At 53.8% G+C, this 20,057-nt stretch overlaps 11 protein-coding genes across 11 annotated transcripts in view; 7 read left to right on the forward strand and 4 right to left on the reverse strand.

Annotated features, from left to right (window-relative positions):
- Positions 1–680, reverse strand: part of BO86DRAFT_361231 (putative rhamnogalacturonase) — a gene marked incomplete at its 5' end in the record, with an annotated part of 2,223 nt that extends 1,543 nt beyond the window's left edge. The window contains one exon of the mRNA XM_025669850.1: positions 248–680. Coding sequence (XP_025528271.1) covers positions 248–680 — 433 coding nt within the window. The remainder of the gene's footprint in view (positions 1–247) is intronic.
- Positions 681–1,080: 400 nt separating this feature from the next.
- BO86DRAFT_429256 (TauD/TfdA dioxygenase family protein) lies at positions 1,081–2,530 on the reverse strand (the record flags this gene model as incomplete). The annotated part of the gene is made up of 4 exons (XM_025675628.1): positions 1,806–2,530; positions 1,590–1,711; positions 1,281–1,512; positions 1,081–1,202 (listed from the first exon to the last, which is right to left on the reverse strand). Exons 1-4 carry the CDS (start codon positions 2,461–2,463, stop codon positions 1,081–1,083), a joined length of 1,134 nt encoding a protein of 377 aa, XP_025528272.1. The 5' UTR covers positions 2,464–2,530.
- Positions 2,531–3,392: 862 nt separating this feature from the next.
- Positions 3,393–5,123, reverse strand: BO86DRAFT_378798 (putative MFS transporter; the record flags this gene model as incomplete). The annotated part of the gene is made up of 1 exon (XM_025670643.1): positions 3,393–5,123. One exon carries the CDS (start codon positions 5,121–5,123, stop codon positions 3,393–3,395), a length of 1,731 nt encoding a protein of 576 aa, XP_025528273.1.
- Positions 5,124–6,760: 1,637 nt separating this feature from the next.
- On the reverse strand, positions 6,761–7,205 carry BO86DRAFT_399022 (Dabb family protein; the record flags this gene model as incomplete). The annotated part of the gene is made up of 3 exons (XM_025673585.1): positions 6,761–6,919; positions 6,974–7,084; positions 7,140–7,205. The coding sequence occupies 3 exons, from the start codon at positions 7,203–7,205 to the stop codon at positions 6,761–6,763; spliced, it is 336 nt and encodes a 111-aa protein (XP_025528274.1).
- A 558-nt stretch (positions 7,206–7,763) lies between these two features.
- Positions 7,764–8,771, forward strand: BO86DRAFT_429262 (NAD(P)-dependent oxidoreductase; the record flags this gene model as incomplete). Its single annotated transcript, XM_025675629.1, has 2 exons — positions 7,764–7,844; positions 7,905–8,771. The coding sequence occupies exons 1-2, from the start codon at positions 7,800–7,802 to the stop codon at positions 8,769–8,771; spliced, it is 912 nt and encodes a 303-aa protein (XP_025528275.1). The 5' UTR covers positions 7,764–7,799.
- Positions 8,772–10,260: 1,489 nt separating this feature from the next.
- BO86DRAFT_388859 (uncharacterized protein) lies at positions 10,261–11,170 on the forward strand. The gene is made up of 2 exons (XM_025671967.1): positions 10,261–10,653; positions 10,777–11,170. Exons 1-2 carry the CDS (start codon positions 10,512–10,514, stop codon positions 10,929–10,931), a joined length of 297 nt encoding a protein of 98 aa, XP_025528276.1. The 5' UTR covers positions 10,261–10,511; the 3' UTR covers positions 10,932–11,170.
- Positions 11,171–11,379: 209 nt separating this feature from the next.
- Positions 11,380–12,771, forward strand: BO86DRAFT_399025 (uncharacterized protein; the record flags this gene model as incomplete). Its single annotated transcript, XM_025673586.1, has 2 exons — positions 11,380–11,641; positions 12,341–12,771. The coding sequence occupies 2 exons, from the start codon at positions 11,380–11,382 to the stop codon at positions 12,769–12,771; spliced, it is 693 nt and encodes a 230-aa protein (XP_025528277.1).
- A 1,682-nt stretch (positions 12,772–14,453) lies between these two features.
- Positions 14,454–15,496, forward strand: BO86DRAFT_399027 (uncharacterized protein; the record flags this gene model as incomplete). The annotated part of the gene is made up of 2 exons (XM_025673587.1): positions 14,454–14,469; positions 14,544–15,496. The coding sequence occupies 2 exons, from the start codon at positions 14,454–14,456 to the stop codon at positions 15,494–15,496; spliced, it is 969 nt and encodes a 322-aa protein (XP_025528278.1).
- A 98-nt stretch (positions 15,497–15,594) lies between these two features.
- On the forward strand, positions 15,595–16,168 carry BO86DRAFT_82888 (uncharacterized protein). Its single transcript, XM_025677715.1, has 2 exons — positions 15,595–15,879; positions 15,990–16,168. The coding sequence occupies exons 1-2, from the start codon at positions 15,692–15,694 to the stop codon at positions 16,042–16,044; spliced, it is 243 nt and encodes an 80-aa protein (XP_025528279.1). The 5' UTR covers positions 15,595–15,691; the 3' UTR covers positions 16,045–16,168.
- A 42-nt stretch (positions 16,169–16,210) lies between these two features.
- On the forward strand, positions 16,211–17,080 carry BO86DRAFT_399028 (uncharacterized protein; the record flags this gene model as incomplete). The annotated part of the gene is made up of 3 exons (XM_025673588.1): positions 16,211–16,618; positions 16,684–16,911; positions 16,973–17,080. 3 exons carry the CDS (start codon positions 16,211–16,213, stop codon positions 17,078–17,080), a joined length of 744 nt encoding a protein of 247 aa, XP_025528280.1.
- A 419-nt stretch (positions 17,081–17,499) lies between these two features.
- Positions 17,500–19,341, forward strand: BO86DRAFT_82874 (uncharacterized protein). Its single transcript, XM_025677714.1, has one exon. The coding sequence runs from the start codon at positions 17,587–17,589 to the stop codon at positions 18,979–18,981; it is 1,395 nt and encodes a 464-aa protein (XP_025528281.1). The 5' UTR covers positions 17,500–17,586; the 3' UTR covers positions 18,982–19,341.
- The last annotated feature ends 716 nt before the right edge of the window (positions 19,342–20,057 follow it).

Raw genomic sequence — 20,057 nt, forward strand, 5'->3', positions numbered from 1 at the left:
GACTCGCACGAGACGGGGGCGATCGGTGCTGCAGTCGATCATGAGCACCCGACTCTGCACCAATGACTGAAACAGTGGACTTACTTGTTGAGATTACAAAAAATATATCCCTGGCCCTGAATAGCAACCAGCCCGGTGGACGAGTAGAAGTAGAAATCGACCGCTGCGTTGCTAATCAGCACCAAAAAAAAAAAAAAGGAAAAAAAAAAAAAAAAAAGAAGAAGCAAGGAGCGAGAAAAAAACATACCATTCACAATGACAAGCACATCTAGCAGAAACTTCTGGTCACCCTCACCGTTGATGGTGGAATTGAGCACGTCCACGCCGGCATAGCCCTGGAGGATCAACGCACGTTCAATGGTCCAGTTGCCCCCGTAGGCGGCGGTGATCAGCCCATCCAGCTGGAACGCCCAGTTGGTGGCGTTGCTGAGCACGACCCCGCGCTCGATCAGGTAGTTGCCCTCGGGGACGATCAGTCGACTGCCCGGGTTGGGGAGCACGCACTCGGTGAAGGTGGTCTCCAGCGCGGTGGCGATGTCGGTGCTGTTGTCGGCGACGGCCCCGTAGTCGAGGATGCTGCACTCGTGGGTCTTGAGGGAGAGGTCGGTGGTGGGACCCACGGGGCCGATCAGCTGGCTGGCTGCCAGGCCAGCAAGGACGAGGGAGGAGAGAAGAAGCATTGTGATGATGCTGGTGCTTGTCTGGAGATACGGTCCGAGGGGCTATGGACGCCTTTTTATACCTGAAGCGTGTCTTCAGGAACAGGGGCAGAGAGGCATGGCGAGGGACTGCAGAAGATTGACGTGATCGTGGTTTAATTTAAACAATCCTGCAGCTATATTACTTCTGGTGGGAGAGTTAGACTCGGGGAAATGGTGCCTGCAGGAGGGGGGGTCTGCAGGTTTAGGCGAATGAGCTTCACATGAACTATCTTGACGGAGCAACCGGCCATCGGGGATTCGGTGGATGGACATGAGGGCGTACAAGAGAATCAACCAGAATTTAAATGTTCTACTGTTCACGTCACAGACTCGATCCTGTTTACACCGGTCACATACACCCTCCTGCGGCTCTTCCCAATCACGCCTTTTTGCTAATTTCCTCCACCTCCGCAAGCGCCTCCTTCCTGGTCTTGGAGTTGGGATCGAAATACGGCGTCTCGGCCTGAGGCGCAACCCGCAGCCCATGCCGAAGATGGGGGACTATCAGGTGCAACACATCAGCGCTCTCGTTCACTTACCCTCTAAAGACCTTACTACCCCATGGACAGAATGACTCACAGTAATCAAAAATCCCCGTATGGAAAGTGGCGCGATTATCCCAGATGGCCACCGCGTTCTTGGTCCACTTCCAGCGCACCTGAAACTCGTACCCCTCCGCCACGGTGCGATAGAGGCTATCCAGGATGCCATCGCCGATGCGCTTCTCGAGGCCCACGATCTCCTTGGTGAAGTTCTCGTTGACGTACAGCGTCTTCCAGCCCGTGACCGGATGCGTGCGGACGACGGGGTGCTGTCACCCAATTCCCCAATTAGCCGCTGTGCTAATAGCCCCCTAGGGACGCCGAGAACAGAGACCAAAACACTCACATTCGTCTCAATGGGATCTCTCCGCAGGCACCCACTCGTGCGCAGGGCCTTCTCCGCCTGCTCGAGTCCGCTATGCTTGGCCTCGAGCGTCTCCAGGAAGGCGCGCAGCTTGGGCGATAGAGCTGTCATGCTCGCCAGTTAGCATCTCCTCCACCCCCTTCCCCTTTTATTCTTCTCCCTGCCACTTCACCCGAAGAATCCCAGAGGCACACTCACATTCATACAAGGCATACCCACTCGCCCAGATCGTATCGCCCCCGGTCTCCTCCCCGCCCGGCCCCGCCCTGGGGAGCGTGTCCATCTTCAACATCGTCAACCCCGGCGGCTGCAGCTCGTAACTGACATCCGAATGCCAGATCTGGTGACTCCGGCCGTTGACCGCCGTCTCGTCCTTGTGGATGGGATGCACCCAGGGCAGGTCCGGGATGATGCCGGCCATCTGGTGGATGTGCAACTCGCCGAAATACGCGCCGAACGCGATCTGCTCGTGAACGTCCATCTGCTGATCCCGGAAGAAGACGACGCCGCGCTCCGCGACGAGCCGCGCGAGGTCGTTCTTCTGGACATCCGTCAGCTGCGTCAGCTGGAGGCCCGTCAGTTCTGTGCCGATTTCCGGGGTCAGGTGGATGATCTCCGTGGCGGCGGACAGGAGGTCCTGCTTGTTCGGGGAGGAGGAGAGGCCGCGGTCGGTGAAGGGTTGAATGGCCAGGTTGGGGAGCTTGAACGGGGTGTAGTTGGGGTATTGCAGCCCGGCGGCGCGCACCGAGTCCAGCGGGGAGACGCCGCGCGGAGTGCGGTATTCTGGGTGCGGCAGGTTGGGGGGTCGCGGGGGGAGGACCACCTCCTTTGGCTCGGAGGGTTGGATAGAGCCCATTTTGGTTGGTGCTTCAAGAGGATTGGAATGGGATAGAGGGGTAGATTGCCAAGTGCAAACAAAAAAAAAAAAGCCAGGTAGCTACGGCTGGCTGCTTGCTGCTGACGGCATCACTTAGGGCTTTATAGGTGGGAAAAGACGTGATCGAGGGGCACTCGGTGGTCATCTTCCCGGCGTTCGGCATCTTGCAGTTAATCTAAAGGACCGTATAGTGCTTATTGACTCAGTCAGGCAATTCTCAGGAATAGCCGAGATGCTAAGCAGGGGTCCAAGAAATGGGGTCCTGTTGGTGGACTTATCTCCGTCACGTCATCCGGCCTCGGTGTGAGGCTATACTTGCAATCTACTGGTACTAGCTGCCCATCTATGCTTGTTAGCTGATAACGGTACCAGCATACTACCGTTGTCTGTCGGCCCCAACCGACTTGGCACGGCCCGTATATCATAAAGCAAACCAAAGCGTGACCGAGTATAGCAAGCGCAGACAGAACCCCTTATAACCCACCGATGCGCAAGGGGCGGGAGGCGGTTATTACTTTGCCTGTTTCAAAGATGAGTAGACTATCACCATGATGCCACAAATCGTTCTCTTCCAATCCATATTCTAGGGAGGGTTGTGAAGAATGTCGCTTGGTGTGACTTTCGATCGGGATAATGGAGACGAAGAGATGATGGAGGAAGAAAATAGGAGGCTTAATCATTGACCTTCCCACTGGATTGTAAACATTAAGAATAACCTCGCGGCGATAAAACTGACTCCAAGTTGGTGACATGGCTAGAACATATTGCGAGCAATGGCAGGCAGCCATTGGGCCTCAGCTCTGTATAATTTCTAAACTCATCCAACCCTCCCACCACCGAAAAAAACCATTATGCACCCCACCACCCAAACAACCTCCGACCACATCCAATCTGGCCAAGCTCTTGCCCTAGGAATCGAAGAAAAAGTCCAATCGCTTGTTGCCCTCATCCTTCGTATTCTCCAGGTAGTCCGCCTTCTGCTCGTCCGTCATCGCCGCCCACCTGTCCTGCTTCCACTGGTTGCGCTTGGCGTAGTACACCTTGGCCAGCACGTACACCGCAATGGTGGCGACGTTGATGGCGATGAGCTGGCCGTCGCCGCGGTGATAGTACGGCTTATCGTCGTCGCGGTAGATGTTCGACGAGGCGATCCCGGACAGCTGGATGGTGATGTTGTACAGGGCGGCGCTGACGGCGCGGGTGCGCACGGCGTTGCTGAGGCGCGAGCACCAGCCGACATGCGCCGCGTGGGGCGAGGGCCAGCCCAGCAGCACGAAGGTGACGGCGTAGAGGCCCCAGTTGGACAGCACGCTCGCGCTGCGGTACAGCACGATGAGCAGCGGCAGCGACCAGAGCTGGGTCAGGATGCCGACGTAGCAGATCTGGCGCCACCGCTCGGACAGCTCCGTCACCAGCAGCAAGTTAATGGCCGAGAAGACGGTGACCGGGATGCCCAGCAGCGTGGTGTGGAAGGTCGAGAACCCGATCGCCTTCAGCGACAGGCTCAGGTAGGACTTGGGCGGCGAGGTCGGGATCTCGAACAGGATCCCGATCACGTAGATCGGCCACAGGTCGTAGTCCTTCAGACTCTTCCACAGCATGCCCAGTGTGAGCGCTTCGCGGTTGTGCATGTCCCCCTTGGACGGGTCGTCGCGCAGCACCCGGTTCACGATGATCTTCTCCTCGCGCTCCGTGTAGTAGCCGCGCGGGTTCCACCAGGTTTTGGTCTGCGTGGGGCCCGGGACCAGGAACAGGAAGCTGAGAAAGCCGATCACGATACTGATGAGGGCCTCGATCAGGAACAGCCAGCGCCAGCCCTCGCGTCCGTCGACGCCGCGCATGTGCAGGACGCCGTAGGCGATGAACGAAGCGATCACGCCGGAGATGGAGTCGACGAACCAGAAAAAGGCCAGGCGGATGGGCATCTCCCGCTTCGTGTAGAAGTACGACAGGTAGAGGATGGCGTCGGGGATGAATCCGCCCATGAACAGGCCGATGAAGAAGCGGCAGGCGAAGAAGCCCGCCCGGTTGTGCATGAAGAACTGGCCGCCCGAGGCCAAACTCCACAGGATGATCTGCACGGGGATCCAGCGGTCGGGGCCCAGTCGCTTGCCGATCATCTGGGACGGAATCTCCGCGATCAGAAAGCCGATGCGATACATGTTCTGGGCGTTGTTGTAGTCGTTGGTGTTGATGCCGAGGTCGGGGAGGAGGTTGTCCGCCGAGGCATTGCTCAGGTTCCCGCGGTCCAGGTTCAATCCGAAGAACATGACGAAGATCCAGAGGAGGATCTTCAGGTCGGTCTTGCGCCGCACGGCTCGCTCCTCGCGATAGGTCCATCGCTCCGACGGATCGAATCGATGCAAGTTCTCGTAGTCCGCATGGGGCTGGTAGAAGCGCGCCAGGTTCGGGTCGTCGAAGACGCTCCGCGTGGTGGCGATGGCATCCAGGTCGATCGTCTTCTTCTTGCGGTCCGAAAAGAAGGCGAAGAGCGACCGGGACTGAGGCTCCTCGTCGGGTTCGGCCAGCGACGACGTCTTGTCTTTGGTGTTGTCGACCGGGCTGTCGATGCTGGTGGCCTGGACATCCTCCAAAGGATGTTTGCCATCCAGGGCTGATGTCTGATGGGAGATCGACATTCTTGCTCGGCGGTGCTGTGATGCCCAGCTAGCTTTCTCAACCAAAGAGACGCACCTCACAGTTGACTTGTCGCGGCGACGGTGCGCTTCATATACTCCACTTTGACATGTGCGAGGCTGGTGAGTATGCGCACTGAAGGTGCAAACGAGCGGATGCATGCGTGCTTCAAGGAAGCGATGGTGCAAGTACACACTAGTGGCCCTGAAATGGATGGCGAATTGGACGACCGTCTAATCTCTGTGATATGATAGCAATCTAAGAAGCCAATCATCTCGTGTTGTAATTAACCGCGACTCGATTAATATTCGGAGATCAAGCTCAAGGCTGTTCGCCTCGGAAATGTGCTTGGGCCACGCCATGACTTGCCCAGAATGCTAAGACGAAGAAGACAACGCCCACTCGCTAACAAGAGATCAGAAGCCGCTCAGGCGACAGGCTAGATGGTCAAAGTGATCACTGTAAAAGTAAGCCAGAGAATGGCAAGGGGGAGTAGCAGGAAAAAGAGGAGTGCGGGATGTTGCCATGTCAGGGTTGGCTTGCACCATTTGCTGCCGGATTGTGTTATCGCCTTCTACTGCCATTCGAAGAACATCAGCCAGACACCACCATACAAGCTCAGATAATAGTTCATCGGTGTAGTCTCTCACCGAAATTCATTTATTTTGCTGTCTCTGATTCATGGAATATTATGATCCATCCAGCTTAAGTGACCTGTATTGCGGCTGCATGGTATTAGCGAGGCTGGTGGGAGAAGTGCAGCATCCCTGTAGTTTTCACAGGATCAATCACGCCTTCACTGCAGGATGCTGCGGGGCATGTAGTCTTCTTTACACCAGAGGCACAGTTTTAGCGGTGAATGGGGTGAGTCACTGGCAGGGACTGACCGATAAGTCAATCACACAGATGGTCTCGACATTGAGGAATAAGGATAGGTACTGCGAGTTGGCTGAATCAGAGGCCTTTCACATGTTAGGGCAAGACATGTCACCACCAACTGGTATGACCGTATTGGTTCTGGGAAGTATGATCAGAGTAGAGGAATTCTTTGTGTATGTGCTTTCTATCAAAGTGATCAAGCACGCTGACTACCGGATCTCATCACATGACCACAAGCTTGTATGTAAGGCTAGGTCATAGGGCTGACAAGTGTCCCCAGACAGCTACAAGTGATCTGAAGTCTGGATCCATTATCTCAAGGGCTTTTCCTAGACCGCATCCTTAGGTACTGTATAATATCGGCACTAAGTTTCCATATAGTACATAGTATATGCATGTCAAGGAGTCGAGGAGCGCCCGTCGTACATGGAACCCACCCGCGCGAAACCAATTGAATATAAGCAATTTGGAGCTTCCACGTGGCCCACGGGACATACAAGGTTTCAGATCCTAGTACGGTTTTTCGAGATTCCAAGCAGGAACAAAGAACTTCGGATTTACCGGGTCAGACCCCAGTCACAAGTTTCATTCTGAGAAGCAGAGGTAATCTAGAGTAGTTGGGAAAAAATGACACCGCTCTATAAAATTGTTCATTTCAGACCGTACTAGCTCGTGTTTTGAGTACCGAGAGTTGAGATGATGTTAACGCAGCCAGCGCATTACCTATCAAAGCCGTATGAACCATGATATGCTCATAGCATTAGATCAACTGTCCGTCAACAAAGTCCACCACCTGCACTCTCTCCAGATACTGTAAAACGTCCTTGACCAGGGCAATGTGCACAGGGTCCGTCTTGGCGAAATAATCGCGATCGCTGGCGTTCTCAAACACGGAGACGAACGCGTGGCTGATGCCATTCTGCAGCACAAGGTCAACTTGCTATCAGCCACCGCATCGAAGACCCCGACTTACCTGCAGCCCTTCGATGGAGGCATCCACCCCGCCCTTCATGCTGACCATATACGGCTTGCCGGTCTCGGGATGCATGCAGGAGTCTTTCAGACCCTTGATCCGACTAGCGACCTAAGGGGGATTGTCAGCCGGCATTCACATTTTGCAGCTAGCTTCGACAACGCACATTCTCTTTGACGTCAGAAGCGACATCCGGATTGAATTGAAGCAAGACAATGTGAGAGATCTGCATGTTGGCTGATATCGCTTTGCAAAGAATACTTTACTCAACAAGCGACTGGGAGAGACAGATTTGTGTCTTATACGGCATCCTTGACAGTGCTGCTTAGAAATCTGCTCGCAATCCGCTCGCAATCCGCTCCGCAACCTACATCATGATCCAACTCACAGACCCATCGGACCCAGCGAGTGTGGAAGATTCTAGCGTGATCGACAGGAGAGTTTGAGGTACCTAGTAAGCTGTGAAGACTGCCGCATTGCCAGGGCTCGAAATCGGATCTTCCTAAAAGGGATTAGTTTCCACCGTGCCACAGACTCTGCAGCGGAATCTAGTCCCAAAGCGGTTAGGTTCCCGCACTTTGTTGTTGCTTGGCAGGGTCCGCCCAGTCTTCAGTGCAGGGCAAGTACCTTATCCGTATACTCCACGCATAGAAATACTTTGCGGCATATCTCGGCCATCTTGGTAAGCGTGGCCTGATTTTTAATCTTGCTGGCGCCTCGATTGCCCTCGCAGACTATAAGAAGACCTGAAAGATCCAAGCAGATCCCCATCATCGTCAACAGCATCAACCTCCTTCACAACCAATCTTCACAGACAACCTTCACAATGTCTCCCCGTCTAGCATGGATTGGCCTCGGCAACATGGGTCGAGTACGTCCCTTCACCTCCATCCTCAAACACGCCATGTAACCTCAAACTAACACAACCCAGGGAATGGCCGCCAACCTCGCCGCTAAGGGCCCTCAAACCACCCCCCTGATCATCTACAACCGTACCGCCGCGCGGGCTGAAGCCTTCGTCAAGGCCACCCCCAACACCACCGTCTCCGCCTCCCTCGCCGACACCGTCACCAAGGCGGACATCATCTTCACCTGTGTCAGCGACGACGCCGCCATCACCTCCCTGATCACCTCTGCCCTGACCACCGACGTCAAGAACAAGCTCTTCGTCGACTGCTCCACCATCCACCCGGACACCACCACCACCGTGCACCAGCAACTCACCGCCGCGGGTGCGCGCTTCGTCGCGAGCCCCGTCTTCGGCGCGCCCGCCATGGCGGCTGCGGGCCAGGTCATCTGCGTGCTGGCCGGTGAGGCTGCGGACGTGGCGGTCGTCAAGCCCTACACGACGGGGGTGATCGCCAAGTCGTTCCTGGACTTCTCGGGCAGCGCGCCCGCCAAGGCCTCGCAGCTGAAGGTGCTGGGCAACACCTTCGTCATCGGCATGGTCGAGTCAATCGCCGAGGGCTTGGTGGTGGCCGAGAAGACCGGCCTGGGCACCGACGCGCTCATGCAGTTCTTCGAGAACGTGTTCCCCGGCCCCTACGTCGCGTACGCCAACCGCATGCGCACGGGCGACTACTACAAGCGCGAGGAGCCGCTGTTCGGCATTGACCTCGTCCGCAAGGACGCCAGACATGCCTTGGATATGGCCCGCAATGCAGGCGCCACGATGCGGGGGGTCGAGTTGGCGGACAGGTACATGGAGAAGGTGCAGGAGAAGCAGGGGGAGAAGGGCGATCTGGCCGGCATCTATGGTGCCGTCAGACAGGAGGGCGGCCTGGAGTTTGAGAACTAAGCTCTTGGTCGTGCTTGGATGATTGGTGTTTGGCCTGCTGCGTTATATGTCTAGCCTAATTGATACTCTTGAATTTCTTAGCAGATTGTTTTTTTTTTCTTTTTTTTTCCTTTTTTTTTTCTTTTTGTCTTATCGAAGAAAAGGCTCGGTGCTTACCTCATGATTTGCCACCCTCGTATCGCCGCCCTCTTGGTCCTCCTGCCGCTGAAGCTTTCACGAGCTTAAGCGGAGGTCTTGCACTTGTACACAGCGGTAGTGAAAAATGGCGAAAGTCCTAAACTGCCGACCCCGTGGCAGTCATTGTACATTGTTACCGCCGACGTGATCGCTTGGTTTACTGTTGTAGATTCTGCCGGATTGGGAGCTCTTGACAGAGCCGTGCTTGAATCAATCTCGACTCCTTCTGCAACTACTATGTAGAAATCGGGCTATCTATTGAAGTAAAGTATTTGCATTCAAAATGTACGATTACACGGGTCAAAGAAACTAACGCAAGTAAAGAAGAGAGTTATAAATACCAAGCGAGGAAGGCGGCGGGATGACAACCCTATGTCGCTACATGCCATCTTGAAAACTGTTGCGGGCTATTCTATACTACTGGGAAACATCACTCACGTGCATGGGATGTAAGGCCCGTCCAACAATCACAGAAAGTCCGATGGTGGCTATAATCGTTCAGCACGGTTGCTAGAAAAAAAAAGTCTTAGAATTAGTCCCAATGGGGATGAGAGTTTAAGCCTGGATTGATCTGACTTCGAGGCCGGATGGACTTGGATGGATCCAGATAGTATGTTAATGTCAATTATTGGATCAAACAAAAACAGGGGAGACAACATGAGGAAAGAAGGACAGACCCCCTCAAGGCCGGGAAGCAGTTCAACTGGCGTCCAAGTATGCATGGCGCAAACCTAGGCGTAAGCATGGTGAGTGATATCTCTGGGCAGAAGACTCAGGTGGCCCGGCCCTATAGTTGTGCCAGTGAAGAATCCACCAAGTCCCGTCAATACAGCCTACAGACATGGTTCTTAGCGTGTTGATTGAGGAGTGGACGTGAGAACATGAAAGAGAACTCCAGGACTACTGACATGGCGAAGTTTCTGCAAGTTCAGTACTGAAGGAAGGGATTAACCTGCTAGTCACAACTCCGAAAACCTCTTAGGGAGCACGTCCTATAGTTGCTTGAAATAATTATAAATGTCGAGATCGAATACCTCTGGACATGACCATCTCGTGACGAATAAGCTTTGGAACTCCACCCATCCTCAGTTCCAAGGCCTAAGCCACACCTGCAGATCGAGTCGGATTATCCGCGTGCCCGCTGGGCGCCTTAGCCCGCCTAAATGCCCGAACCTCTAGGGTTGATCCAACCAGCTGGTCAGGTCGGCTGCATCGGCATACCATCCGTGCTATTTTTGGGACTATGCCATGCAGGTCTTAAACTCAACCAACCCCAAGTCTGTCACCGTTCGGTGCGAGATTGCTTGCTATTGTACAACGTCAGGTTTCTGAGCTCACAGCTGAGGCCTAAATATAGGGTCTACGTTTGAGACCTTTTCCCTATTTATGGTGGAGGAACTTCGGTGATGGTCGAGAAGATGATATATAAACATGGTCCTGCTCGGATCATAACCCTTCTTCAGACCCAACAGCTCAGTATACCCGCACCAGAAGCCATAAAACATATCACTCTGCACGCATCGTCGAAAGCCTTTCTTACAGAGTCCATCCCCAACCACCAAAATGAGAACCGCTTTGCTCTCCGCCCTTTCCCTCCTCACCTTCAGCGCCGCAGCCTTCAATGTCTCCGTCACCTTCCACGGCGCAACCGAGGACGAGTCTTACTCCCTCCTCTTCCCCACCGACACCACAGCTGTCCAGATTGGTACGTGCTTCCTCTCTCCGTTTCAGACGTTTCCATTTGCAGACGTCTTTCACGTACCTGTTGCCGTTCGCTCCTCTTTTTGGTTTTAAAAACAGGATCACTGATACAACTCGACACGTGCAGACAACCCGATGATCGTGTACAGCATCTCCTCCCCGGGCGGCGGCTTCTGCACCTTTGTAGGGGTGGAGGGCGAGGATGTGGTTATCTTTGCCGAGGATGAGGAGACTTTGACGACTCCGCAGGCGATGAAGTGGGGCAGTTGCGATAATAACTGAGACTTGGCTTTACAGAGCCTGATCCGTCGGACTGGGCCTGGTTCCCAGGTGACAGGTGCATGAATGGATGGATGGATGGATTGTCATAGTCTCTCTATAAAACAAGACGTGGAGCGGGGATGACCATTTCACACTCCCTTGATGCAACACTTGATACTAGCAGAGAGGTCAAGCGTTTTGTTGGTTGATGGGACTTTCCAGGTATTATTCCTTAAGGACCTGCAGTCGTTCAATGAAATCAATAAACCCCCTCAAAAAAACACCTAAAGGTTAACTCCGTCAAAACCTGCAAACCGATAGCTTCGACCCCAAGCGCTGATCGCTTATAAGCCCCTGTGCTACTTCCTCACCACTACCATGAGTTTCACTGATCATCTCTCATACGAGAGACCCAAACCACCTCACTCTCGCAAGACATACAGACCACACACCTGTAGACTATCACACAATGGATGCACAAGCACTTGTCACAGGCGCAGCCCCAGCCCCAATGGAGACCTGGCAGACCGAGTTTGAGGGCCACACGATCACAGTCCACACGAACGCGGTCTACATGGACAGCTGTGGAAGCGGCCCGACGGATCCCGTCACCTGGACCAGGACCACGACTGTGACCGCAGACCTGAACATGAGCGTGAACGGGAACGTGGTCCAAGGCCCCACGGTCCTCGCTTTCAATCACCCTGCCGATGATACTGGACTTGTTTTTGGTCCTGATGAAGGCTAATATCCACACTCTGCATCGACACTACTTCATTCAGCTAGTCCGAGATACACTCTATCAAATTGCTGTCGCTGAAGGAAAAAATGGACGCTCCAGAATCTCCTTCCTATCAAGAGGAAAGCACAACGAATAATCGGACATACAGAACTGAACAAAGCTCAATGCCCACAGAGGGATTACCAAAGCTAGGACCGCTGGACTGGGGTCCCTTACTTGGCAACAGATAGAGGCGTAGATTTTGTTGTTAGCTCCTCACTGTACATTAAGCGGATATCATCGATTGACAGGACTCAGATCCAAACACTGGACACTAGCACGAAGGTGAAGCATTTTGTTGTCCGATATATTAATATCCTTAGATTTCTGCGAGACTTTGTTTCTACCACCTCTTATCAGGAAATATTCCCGCTATCATTTCTTGTCTGTATGCTCTCAATGCAGTCGGGTCTTTATCTTATTTACGCAATCGAAGATCTACCCCCCCCAAGCTTGCAAAGGGATTGGGTTTTGCGAGAACTCTGGTAGCTTATAAATACCTCGTTCTCCTCCCCTTCTGCACCAACTGCTTTGTGTGATCATCCTTCACACTGCAACCCCAAGCATCCATCCCCTACAAGGCAAACACAAGTCAAAAGCTCCAACTGACATATTGACACACCCACCCACACACACAAAATGGATCTAGCATCTTCCGCCGCCGCCCTAGGTCTCGAGACGTGGCAGACGGAATTCGAAGGCCACACAATCAGCATCTTCTCGGACAAGGATCTTCTAGCGGCCGCCCGAAGCCTCCAGACCAGCCAGGACAAGATGCCCCCGATCTTCAGCTTCATCGTTCCCGCCGATGTGGCCGACGACGATACATGGGGCTTCGTGGCGCGCTTGCTCCAGCACGAGTGGCGCACCCAGCGGCAGAACCACACGTACCCGCCGGACGTGATCTTCGCGGGCGCGGCGAAATCCAACCCGCTGCAAGAGGCGCGGTACTTCAACGAAGCGTCGCCAGACTCTCAGGACCCGCCAGTACTTTTTCGGCGAGAAGGACGCCCAAACGGGATTGATGCGGCTCCCCTGGATATCATGGTGGACAAAGATCCCACCCCTATTTCATCATGAGAGGGGAAGCACGCTGGGGGACGGGTTACAGTAGCCCTGGCTGCATTGTGGCTAGCTATCCGTACCTACTTTCTTATACTCAGCCGTGGAAGAGATTATAGAAAGAGAAAAAGAATAATTGAAAAATGACAATCATACGAATGATGATGCATCAACCATGTTTCATGTACACAATGGAGCGTTTAGCTGAGGTTCATATGGACCGTGATCGAGACTCGGCCACCATGTCCGTAATATCACCTTTCACTTTCCTCGAGAATAGACTTGAATATCGACCTTTGTCTTTAGATGCTCCGCAAGTGTACACACAACATGCCCACGCACGAAGGAACTCCGAAAGACGCAATTATCAGCACCCTCCCAGGGCTACTCACATCATGTGATGCTGCTTCGCTGCGCATCCGGGAGAAGCCCTAAGCTGAGCACGCTCTGCCGGGCGGTATGGCCGGGTTTGCTCTATACTGCGAGGCAGAATCAAAGGACTAATGAACCGATCCTTTCGCCCACTTGACAGAGCATTCAACCACCAACCACCAAGTTTTCGGGCATGGTAGGTTCGCTCCCGGTCCGGACGGAATGTCATCTGGCCACCAACCGGCCTCTTCCACTTTCCCTTGCCTCCCACCCAGAGGTCAATTGAAGCGATTGCTGTAGAGCTCCCAGCGGAAGGGGAGCCGGCGGATGAGGGCGGGGAGCCACGTGAAGAAGGGGCTGTTGGTCTGCGGGTGGGTTGGCAGGGTGTTTTCGGTATTTCCGTGTCTCTCCTATGGATGGACCATCGTCAGCTCTGTTGGTGTGTTTGTGTGATGGGGGGAAGCCAACTTCTCTGCGAGCCAGTTCGTCATTCGTTGCATGCTTACCTTTCTCTCCATTTGTCTTGCACTGCGTTAGCCTTGTCTAGCCACGGCGGTAAGCCCGCTACAGTACAGCGATCACTTTACCATCCTAGGTACCAGACTAGGTACCCATGTCCATCCGTCGACTTCGAATGGATGACACATGGCGTTACTGCCATTACACCAGCAGTTGCATGAAGAAAGAGTATCTAGCACCGTAATTCACAGATGAGGGCTTGTGTCATCACCTCGGTGGGGGTACTGCGTAAGTAGTCTGTACCATCTCCCGTACAGTACATTGCGACCTGAGAATCAACAACTTGACTAGTGAAGAGGAGAGCTTGAAGTGTCAATTCAGTAACACAGCATGATTGCTGAGTAGGCAGACCTCTCTTGTGAAGTACCTCAAAATATCAAGAAGAAGTCTGCCTTGGGAAGTCTGCCTTGAGCAGTCTGCCTTGAGAAGACGACCCGATCTGTGTGCACTGACCGTACACTCACAGCATGTGCGGGAAATACGCGCCAGCCCCTCCTATTACCCATACAGTTGCCTTCAAAAGGTTAGCATGCACTCTTAAGTTTCCGTCAGCTGCATCTGCTTTTCCACTAAGGGGATTAATGAGCGATGATTGACAACCGATGATAGGTGCTGAGTGCTGATCTTACCGCCGTTGTTCAGCCCCGCGTCAACCCCCCCCCCCCCCCCAACAATACGATAAGTTATTTTTGGAGTTAGTTTCCCACCTCTCCGTTCTTTCTCTGTCTCTCTTCTGGTCCCTTGATATATGCACTCACTGTCCTTGGGCATATCTGAAAAGTCTTCACATTTTTCGAGGATCTACCACGATGAAACTCACTCTGGGTGAATATCCCCTCCCTCCGACATCTAATGAGACGGATCTTACCAGTTGAGATACTGATTGACACCATCTTTAGCCCTCATCTACAGTGCAGCCCTGCTATTCGATACAAGCCGCGCAGCCCAGTTCCAAAACTTCTACCCCTTCTACCGAACCACCTTAACCACCGAGCGACCCGACTGCCACGCATACTACAATGCCTCCCTCGCCGCCCATAACACCTCCGATCCCAACACCTGCAAGCACATGGCCGAGTGCCTGCTCGAAGGCGCCGGGGAGGTGAACAAAGGGGATTGGGCCTCGGCGACGGTGCTCCTGGGCCTCACCCCGTCGATTCTGGGCACGGTGGCGCCGACGATCGAGGAGCGGCTGCAGCTGCTCCGCGAGCGGCCCATCCTAGGATTTCTGAGCATCCTGGCCGCCCCGTCCCTGACGTTCGCAAGGCCCTGGGTCAAGCCCGACCATCCCGGCGACCAACAGACCACGTGGCTGCGCCAGTATACTGCCGGCAGGAATCCCAACGTGTACCGGAGTGTGGTGCAATATCTCGCGGTGGCGCTGGCCGCGGCCAACGTGCTGGAGAACGCCATCCGGCTCGGCAGCCAGACGATCATCAGCTGGAAATGCAATGTGGGTCTTCTGGAGTTGGCGTGGGTGCTCCTCGCGCCGGTGCCATCTCTCGTGATGCTGGTTCTGCCACCTCTCGTGGCGCTGGCAAACTCCTGTCTCGCGGTACTGGTGAACTGCCTGGGCAGGTCGCCTTCCAGGGAGCATTCGGACACGGCAGCAGGGACTCCCACGGTTGATCATGATAAAATCGTCGACCCCGGCGAAGGGTTTTACAATGGGTTGGCGAACATCTGCGGGTTGGTGCATGTGGTGTATGGAACAATCGTGCTCTCCTCCGTGCAGTTCATCGGCACCTTGGACGCGCTCGGCGTGGTGGGGCGGTTCACAGCCTCTGCACTGGTGGCGCAGTTCATCACCATGACCCAGCTCTATGGCGGGTCTGGCACGAAGGAGAAGTAGAATGAGGAGAAGACAAAGCTAGATGCTAGCAGATGGCTTGATAGAACAGGGGTTACTTCAAGGGTATACGGCCTAGAGGGGGATGATCGTTCATCAAAGCAGACTCCGTCAAATGACCAAAAAGGAGTGGATGTCTAGAGCGGAGGAAGTGAACTGCACAGTCAAAAGGCCCCCGTTTCTCTGACGGGGCTGTAGATGTTGACTGTAATGGGTTACACTTGTCTTTGTTGGCCGCTGTGGAAGGTTCCTGTTATCATTCACGCAAGCCCCGTTTGCCATCAAATCCCTTTCTCAACCTCTTTCAAGTGTCCATTCAATGAGAACAATGGCAGTGACCATATGTCTGCAACCCGTATAGAGCACACTGGGTTTGCCGGGCCAGGGTATGGCAACGACCTACATCTCAATGCCAGTGCTTTCTCTTCGTGAAAGACCTGTGCAGACCTGGCAAAAAGGGATAGGAGTACCCTCCTGATTGCTAACATTGCTGAAGCATCCCGTTCACAGGCCGCATCCATGTCAGCACATTCGCCATGGCTTTCAATTAACCGTCATTCATTCAAAGCCCTTGGGTAACCAGCCATTGCGACTAGGGGCTGCTTAAAAGGCCGGTTGACTCAGTCTTCCACATTTTAACCCTGAGCAACCTGTCTACTTTTCTTCTCCTGCTTCTACACTTTAGACTCTTCAATCTCCCAAGCGGTCGCTCCCAGCATGGCAGAGTGGGTCCAGAATCTCCAGATCCCCACTACCTCTTTTGCTCTGATCAACACTCTAGGTTTACCGCCCGGCATCGCGCGTGGTTTCGCATGCATTATCAATCCAGCGTATATCGATTCGCAGATTGGCACTATGCGCACGATCGCGCTTGATGAGATCTACATGTATCACGAATCGATCAACACGCTGGAAGCGCTCCACGGCGAAAATTTACACCCGCTGCGACGTGACTGTCTGGCCGAACAGACTTTGAAGAAGCTGAAGAAGCTGAACGACACACTTGGGTCAGATAACAAGGAGTCAAAATCGCTCAAGGTCAAAGTTCTGCACCTCCAGAATCTACTCCAAAGTTTCCGCTATATTTTCGGGAACAAGCAGCTTCAGCTGTCTGAGGAGTACCTTGTAGGTCTATAATCTCATATCGCATTCCAGGTGCAGGCAAAAAAAAGCTTATTCCAAGACTAAAGATTAATCCAAACCTAGCCTCTGAAGAGCTTGAGTTTGGGGTGAGGTGGCAACAGTCCCGGAATGGTGGGACTGCTGCGCAAAGAGACCTGGAGTCTCTGGAGTCCAACAACAATGTCATGCCCTTCTCGTCAACATTTTTTGGTCGCCTATGGTTCTTCTTTCGACAGGATAGCATCTCCAAAGCACTTATGCGCATCCACGAGCTAAATATGGACCTGAGTGAAAAGGTAAAGGGGATTGAGCAGGTGTGGGAAAAGAAACAGACACGAACACTGACAACTCCACAAGACGCAACGTCGCCTTCAACAAGGGTCAGTAGCGAAAGCATCCCGGGCTTGGATTCTACATCTTAGGATCTGGGTTGACGCATCTACATCCATCCCTCTTCTTCTCTGATTTCCCCTCCTGTTTTCTCCCTACCCTCTTCCTCCTCAGTCTGTCTGGCTTTACCATCTTCTCTCTGTTTCAGCCTCTTCTACCGCTTTATCCATCTCTCGGTAGTTTTGCTCAGTGTCACTTCATTTCTTTCTCACGATCCTTACAGGTCATGGCTCAATTGTATCTGCTTTGTCTTCGTGTCTCTGTCCATACTCCTAGTGTTCTTGTTCTCCTGTGTTGGATTGTATGCCCACTCTCTGATTTTGTGTTGTCCCACGGCATGATGCTAGATCGAGCCAGAAAAGCTCATCCTGTTCATTGTATGTGTGTCCTCCAAGATTGGTCCTAGGATTCACGGCACCATGGGTCTCTACGATGCTCACAAGGGCCATATGAGCTAATCTGGTGGATCCCGGCACTCGGGAGATCGCATCGTGGAGGTTGTCTGTTGCTTCAGGTAGCACAGGTGACGAGCCCGGACTGATGCGGCAGGTATATAAGCTTCTCGATGTCTCTTGTTGTTTATGTTCCTCCATCAACAAGCATCCAGAAAGTCTGAAGTAGTTCTCAAGAGACACCATTTTCAGACCCGAAGCCCGCTTGGATATATCAACCTTCACACCTCGAAAATGAGTTTAGTAGAGAGGGAACTGCTGGCGGTTTGCAACCTACCGCACGCGGGATACCCTAACAATGTGGATCTGATCGAGCAGGCCCGTCGGTGCACGGCGCTGGAGGCCGAGATTCTGAACAACCTGCCAAATTACCTTGATGATGACACTGACGCAGAGGATTTCGTTCGCTTCTATGGCTGCGAGCATGTCGCCGATCGCTTAGAGGGACTGCGCCTCACTGCCGTTGGCGATGGTGACGGCTACACTTTCACGGAGATCAGTACGCTACGCATCTTCCCCGCAGCCCAACTGTCGCTCTGCCTGAAGTTGATCTACGTAGAGCAAAGTCTACAAGCCCTCAAGATGAACTGTGACGCGCGCGTGCGACTTGAGACGGAGGGCGTAATCCGCAATCTGAGCCTGCTCTTCTGCGGGATCGAGCGCCTCGAGAAAGTCGGCGGGACGGTGTGCTCTCGCCTCCACATTCTCGCAGAGGAGGTAAGATTAAGAATGGTGCAGAAGTGGAAGGCCGATCAGCGTGGGGACAGCATCTGGGAAGACTTTTGGCGGCTACGCCGCAACGAGCGCGGCGAGCAATTCCGTGCGGACGCACTGCGGGGACTCCAGGCCAGGTATCCCAGGGCCGATCTGGGGCTCTGCGAACGGATCGCGCACCGAATGAGCGCCTGCTGGAACCTCCTTAGCTGGCGCTTGCAAGGTAATCGGCTAGGGTCTCACACGGTGAATGCTGCCATTCTTGGGCCCCAGCAGCAGCAGCGGCAGCTTCTTTTGCCCCCCCCGCCACAGCCCCCTGCCGATGCGACAGAGCACATGTGCCCCTACTGTAGTGACGTGCTGCCTGCCTCGGTGTACCAGACCCCAGCCATGTGGCAGCACCACGTGCTCTACGACTATCACCCATATGTCTGCCTGGCGAAGGAGTGTCGGGGGGAGGCCACGTTCTTCCGCCTGGACGATTGGGTCAACCATATGCGGGGACACGACGGGCACTGGGAATGCAGCGCGCCGGGGTGTGAGCCGGGCACCGTTCGCTTCGGACCACACGATGGCGACAAAGTCCAAAAGCATGCGCAGTTGGTCCATGGCTGGAATCAGCTGCCACCCGAGGCACTCACCGAGGTCCCGGCGGCTCGGCTGGAATTCGCCGAGTGTCCCCTCTGCAAGGAACCGTTCTCGGGCGACGGCCCGGAGGAGGCCATCAAGTGGCATCTGGCGGCGCATGTCGAGACCGAAATGCTGTCGATCCGGCCGTTGGTTCCCTATGCCCGGACGCATTCCGGGTAGGGGATGTGCTTTAAAAGTTTCTCCTTCCCCCTTAGGTCGACTAGAATCCACCTGGTCTGTATCTGCATAGACATGACTATGTCCGCCTGGATTCTAGCGGCCTAGCCTTTTCCTAACTTAACATAATTGAGCATACATCTTAGAAACCGAGTATCCCTCTACCTCCCTACCCCACCCCCTACGTTTTCTCGGCGAGAATATCTCAAGTCACTCCCGGTTCGCTACTTGTTGAACATATATTTTGGAAATACCGTACTGTGCAGAGCTAACTCTCGAATCATCTGACCAAGATATAATGGTCTTCTATTAATTCCGTCGGGAGGGATGGTTGATCGAAGGATAAATGGAGAGGGTGTAGCCCTAAGTGAGTGAGTTCACCTCCAACAACAACAATCTCCATGTCCCCAGGCCGCATCTCCCGACCGACCACGAGGGCGTCGACGGCGAGGTACAGCTCCTCCCACGCCAGATTCTGGGCGATAAGTTCAGAAGTTCCCAAAGTATGAGGAACTGATCAAAAGACAAATAACAATGGCCCTAGGCGCTCGGACTGGGCATCACGGGTTCCCCTTCCATTCTAAATACAACCACCACACTCCTGGAACAAGCGCGAACACGAGAGGCCTTTTAGTTTCCCTGGAACAGGACTTGGCGTTGATTGCAAAAGGTCTTCTATGACAACTTTGGTTGAACCTCGTTTAAGATAGTGTTTTCCGCCAGTCAGGGTTTGGGTTTAGCCACCCGTGCAGTAACCACGGTTCGAGTCGCAACTGTATCGCGATCGATCGATGGCTCCTCTGGTTCAGTGCCTATCAAGATTTTGGCTCTCTTGGCGCATCGTATTCTGCGGAGTGTCAGAATGCGTCCCATGAGCGCCACTCTCATTTCCGCGACCCCAGCTGCTGACATCTCGGTTGCAGAAGTCGGTTCTAGAAGGGTCTGAATACAGCTGCACGCCTTTCTGATTGCTGCTTTCCAAGAAGAACAACGAGAGGCTTGTGACTGCCTCGGAACTCTATGCTGCTGTTTCCTTGGCATGACCCGACGACTATCTCGTCGTCTTTGTCTGGCGGCCT

The sequence above is a fragment of the Aspergillus japonicus genome, assembly GCF_003184785.1.
Source record: "Aspergillus japonicus CBS 114.51 unplaced genomic scaffold BO86scaffold_20, whole genome shotgun sequence".
NCBI classification, from domain to species: Eukaryota; Fungi; Ascomycota; class Eurotiomycetes; order Eurotiales; family Aspergillaceae; genus Aspergillus; species Aspergillus japonicus.

Excerpts from the sequence above, each read along its gene's own strand:
- BO86DRAFT_82874 (XM_025677714.1), top strand. The coding sequence starts at position 17,587 with ATGTTCCTCCATCAACAAGCATCCAGAAAGTCTGAAGTAGTTCTCAAG.
- BO86DRAFT_82888 (XM_025677715.1), top strand. The coding sequence starts at position 15,692 with ATGTTGACTGTAATGGGTTACACTTGTCTTTGTTGGCCGCTGTGGAAG. Across the intron at positions 15,880-15,989 it reads ACTGGGTTTGCCGGGCCAGG|CATCCCGTTCACAGGCCGCA; the intron begins GTATGGCAACGA and ends ACATTGCTGAAG.
- BO86DRAFT_388859 (XM_025671967.1), top strand. The coding sequence starts at position 10,512 with ATGAGAACCGCTTTGCTCTCCGCCCTTTCCCTCCTCACCTTCAGCGCC. Across the intron at positions 10,654-10,776 it reads CACCACAGCTGTCCAGATTG|ACAACCCGATGATCGTGTAC; the intron begins GTACGTGCTTCC and ends CGACACGTGCAG.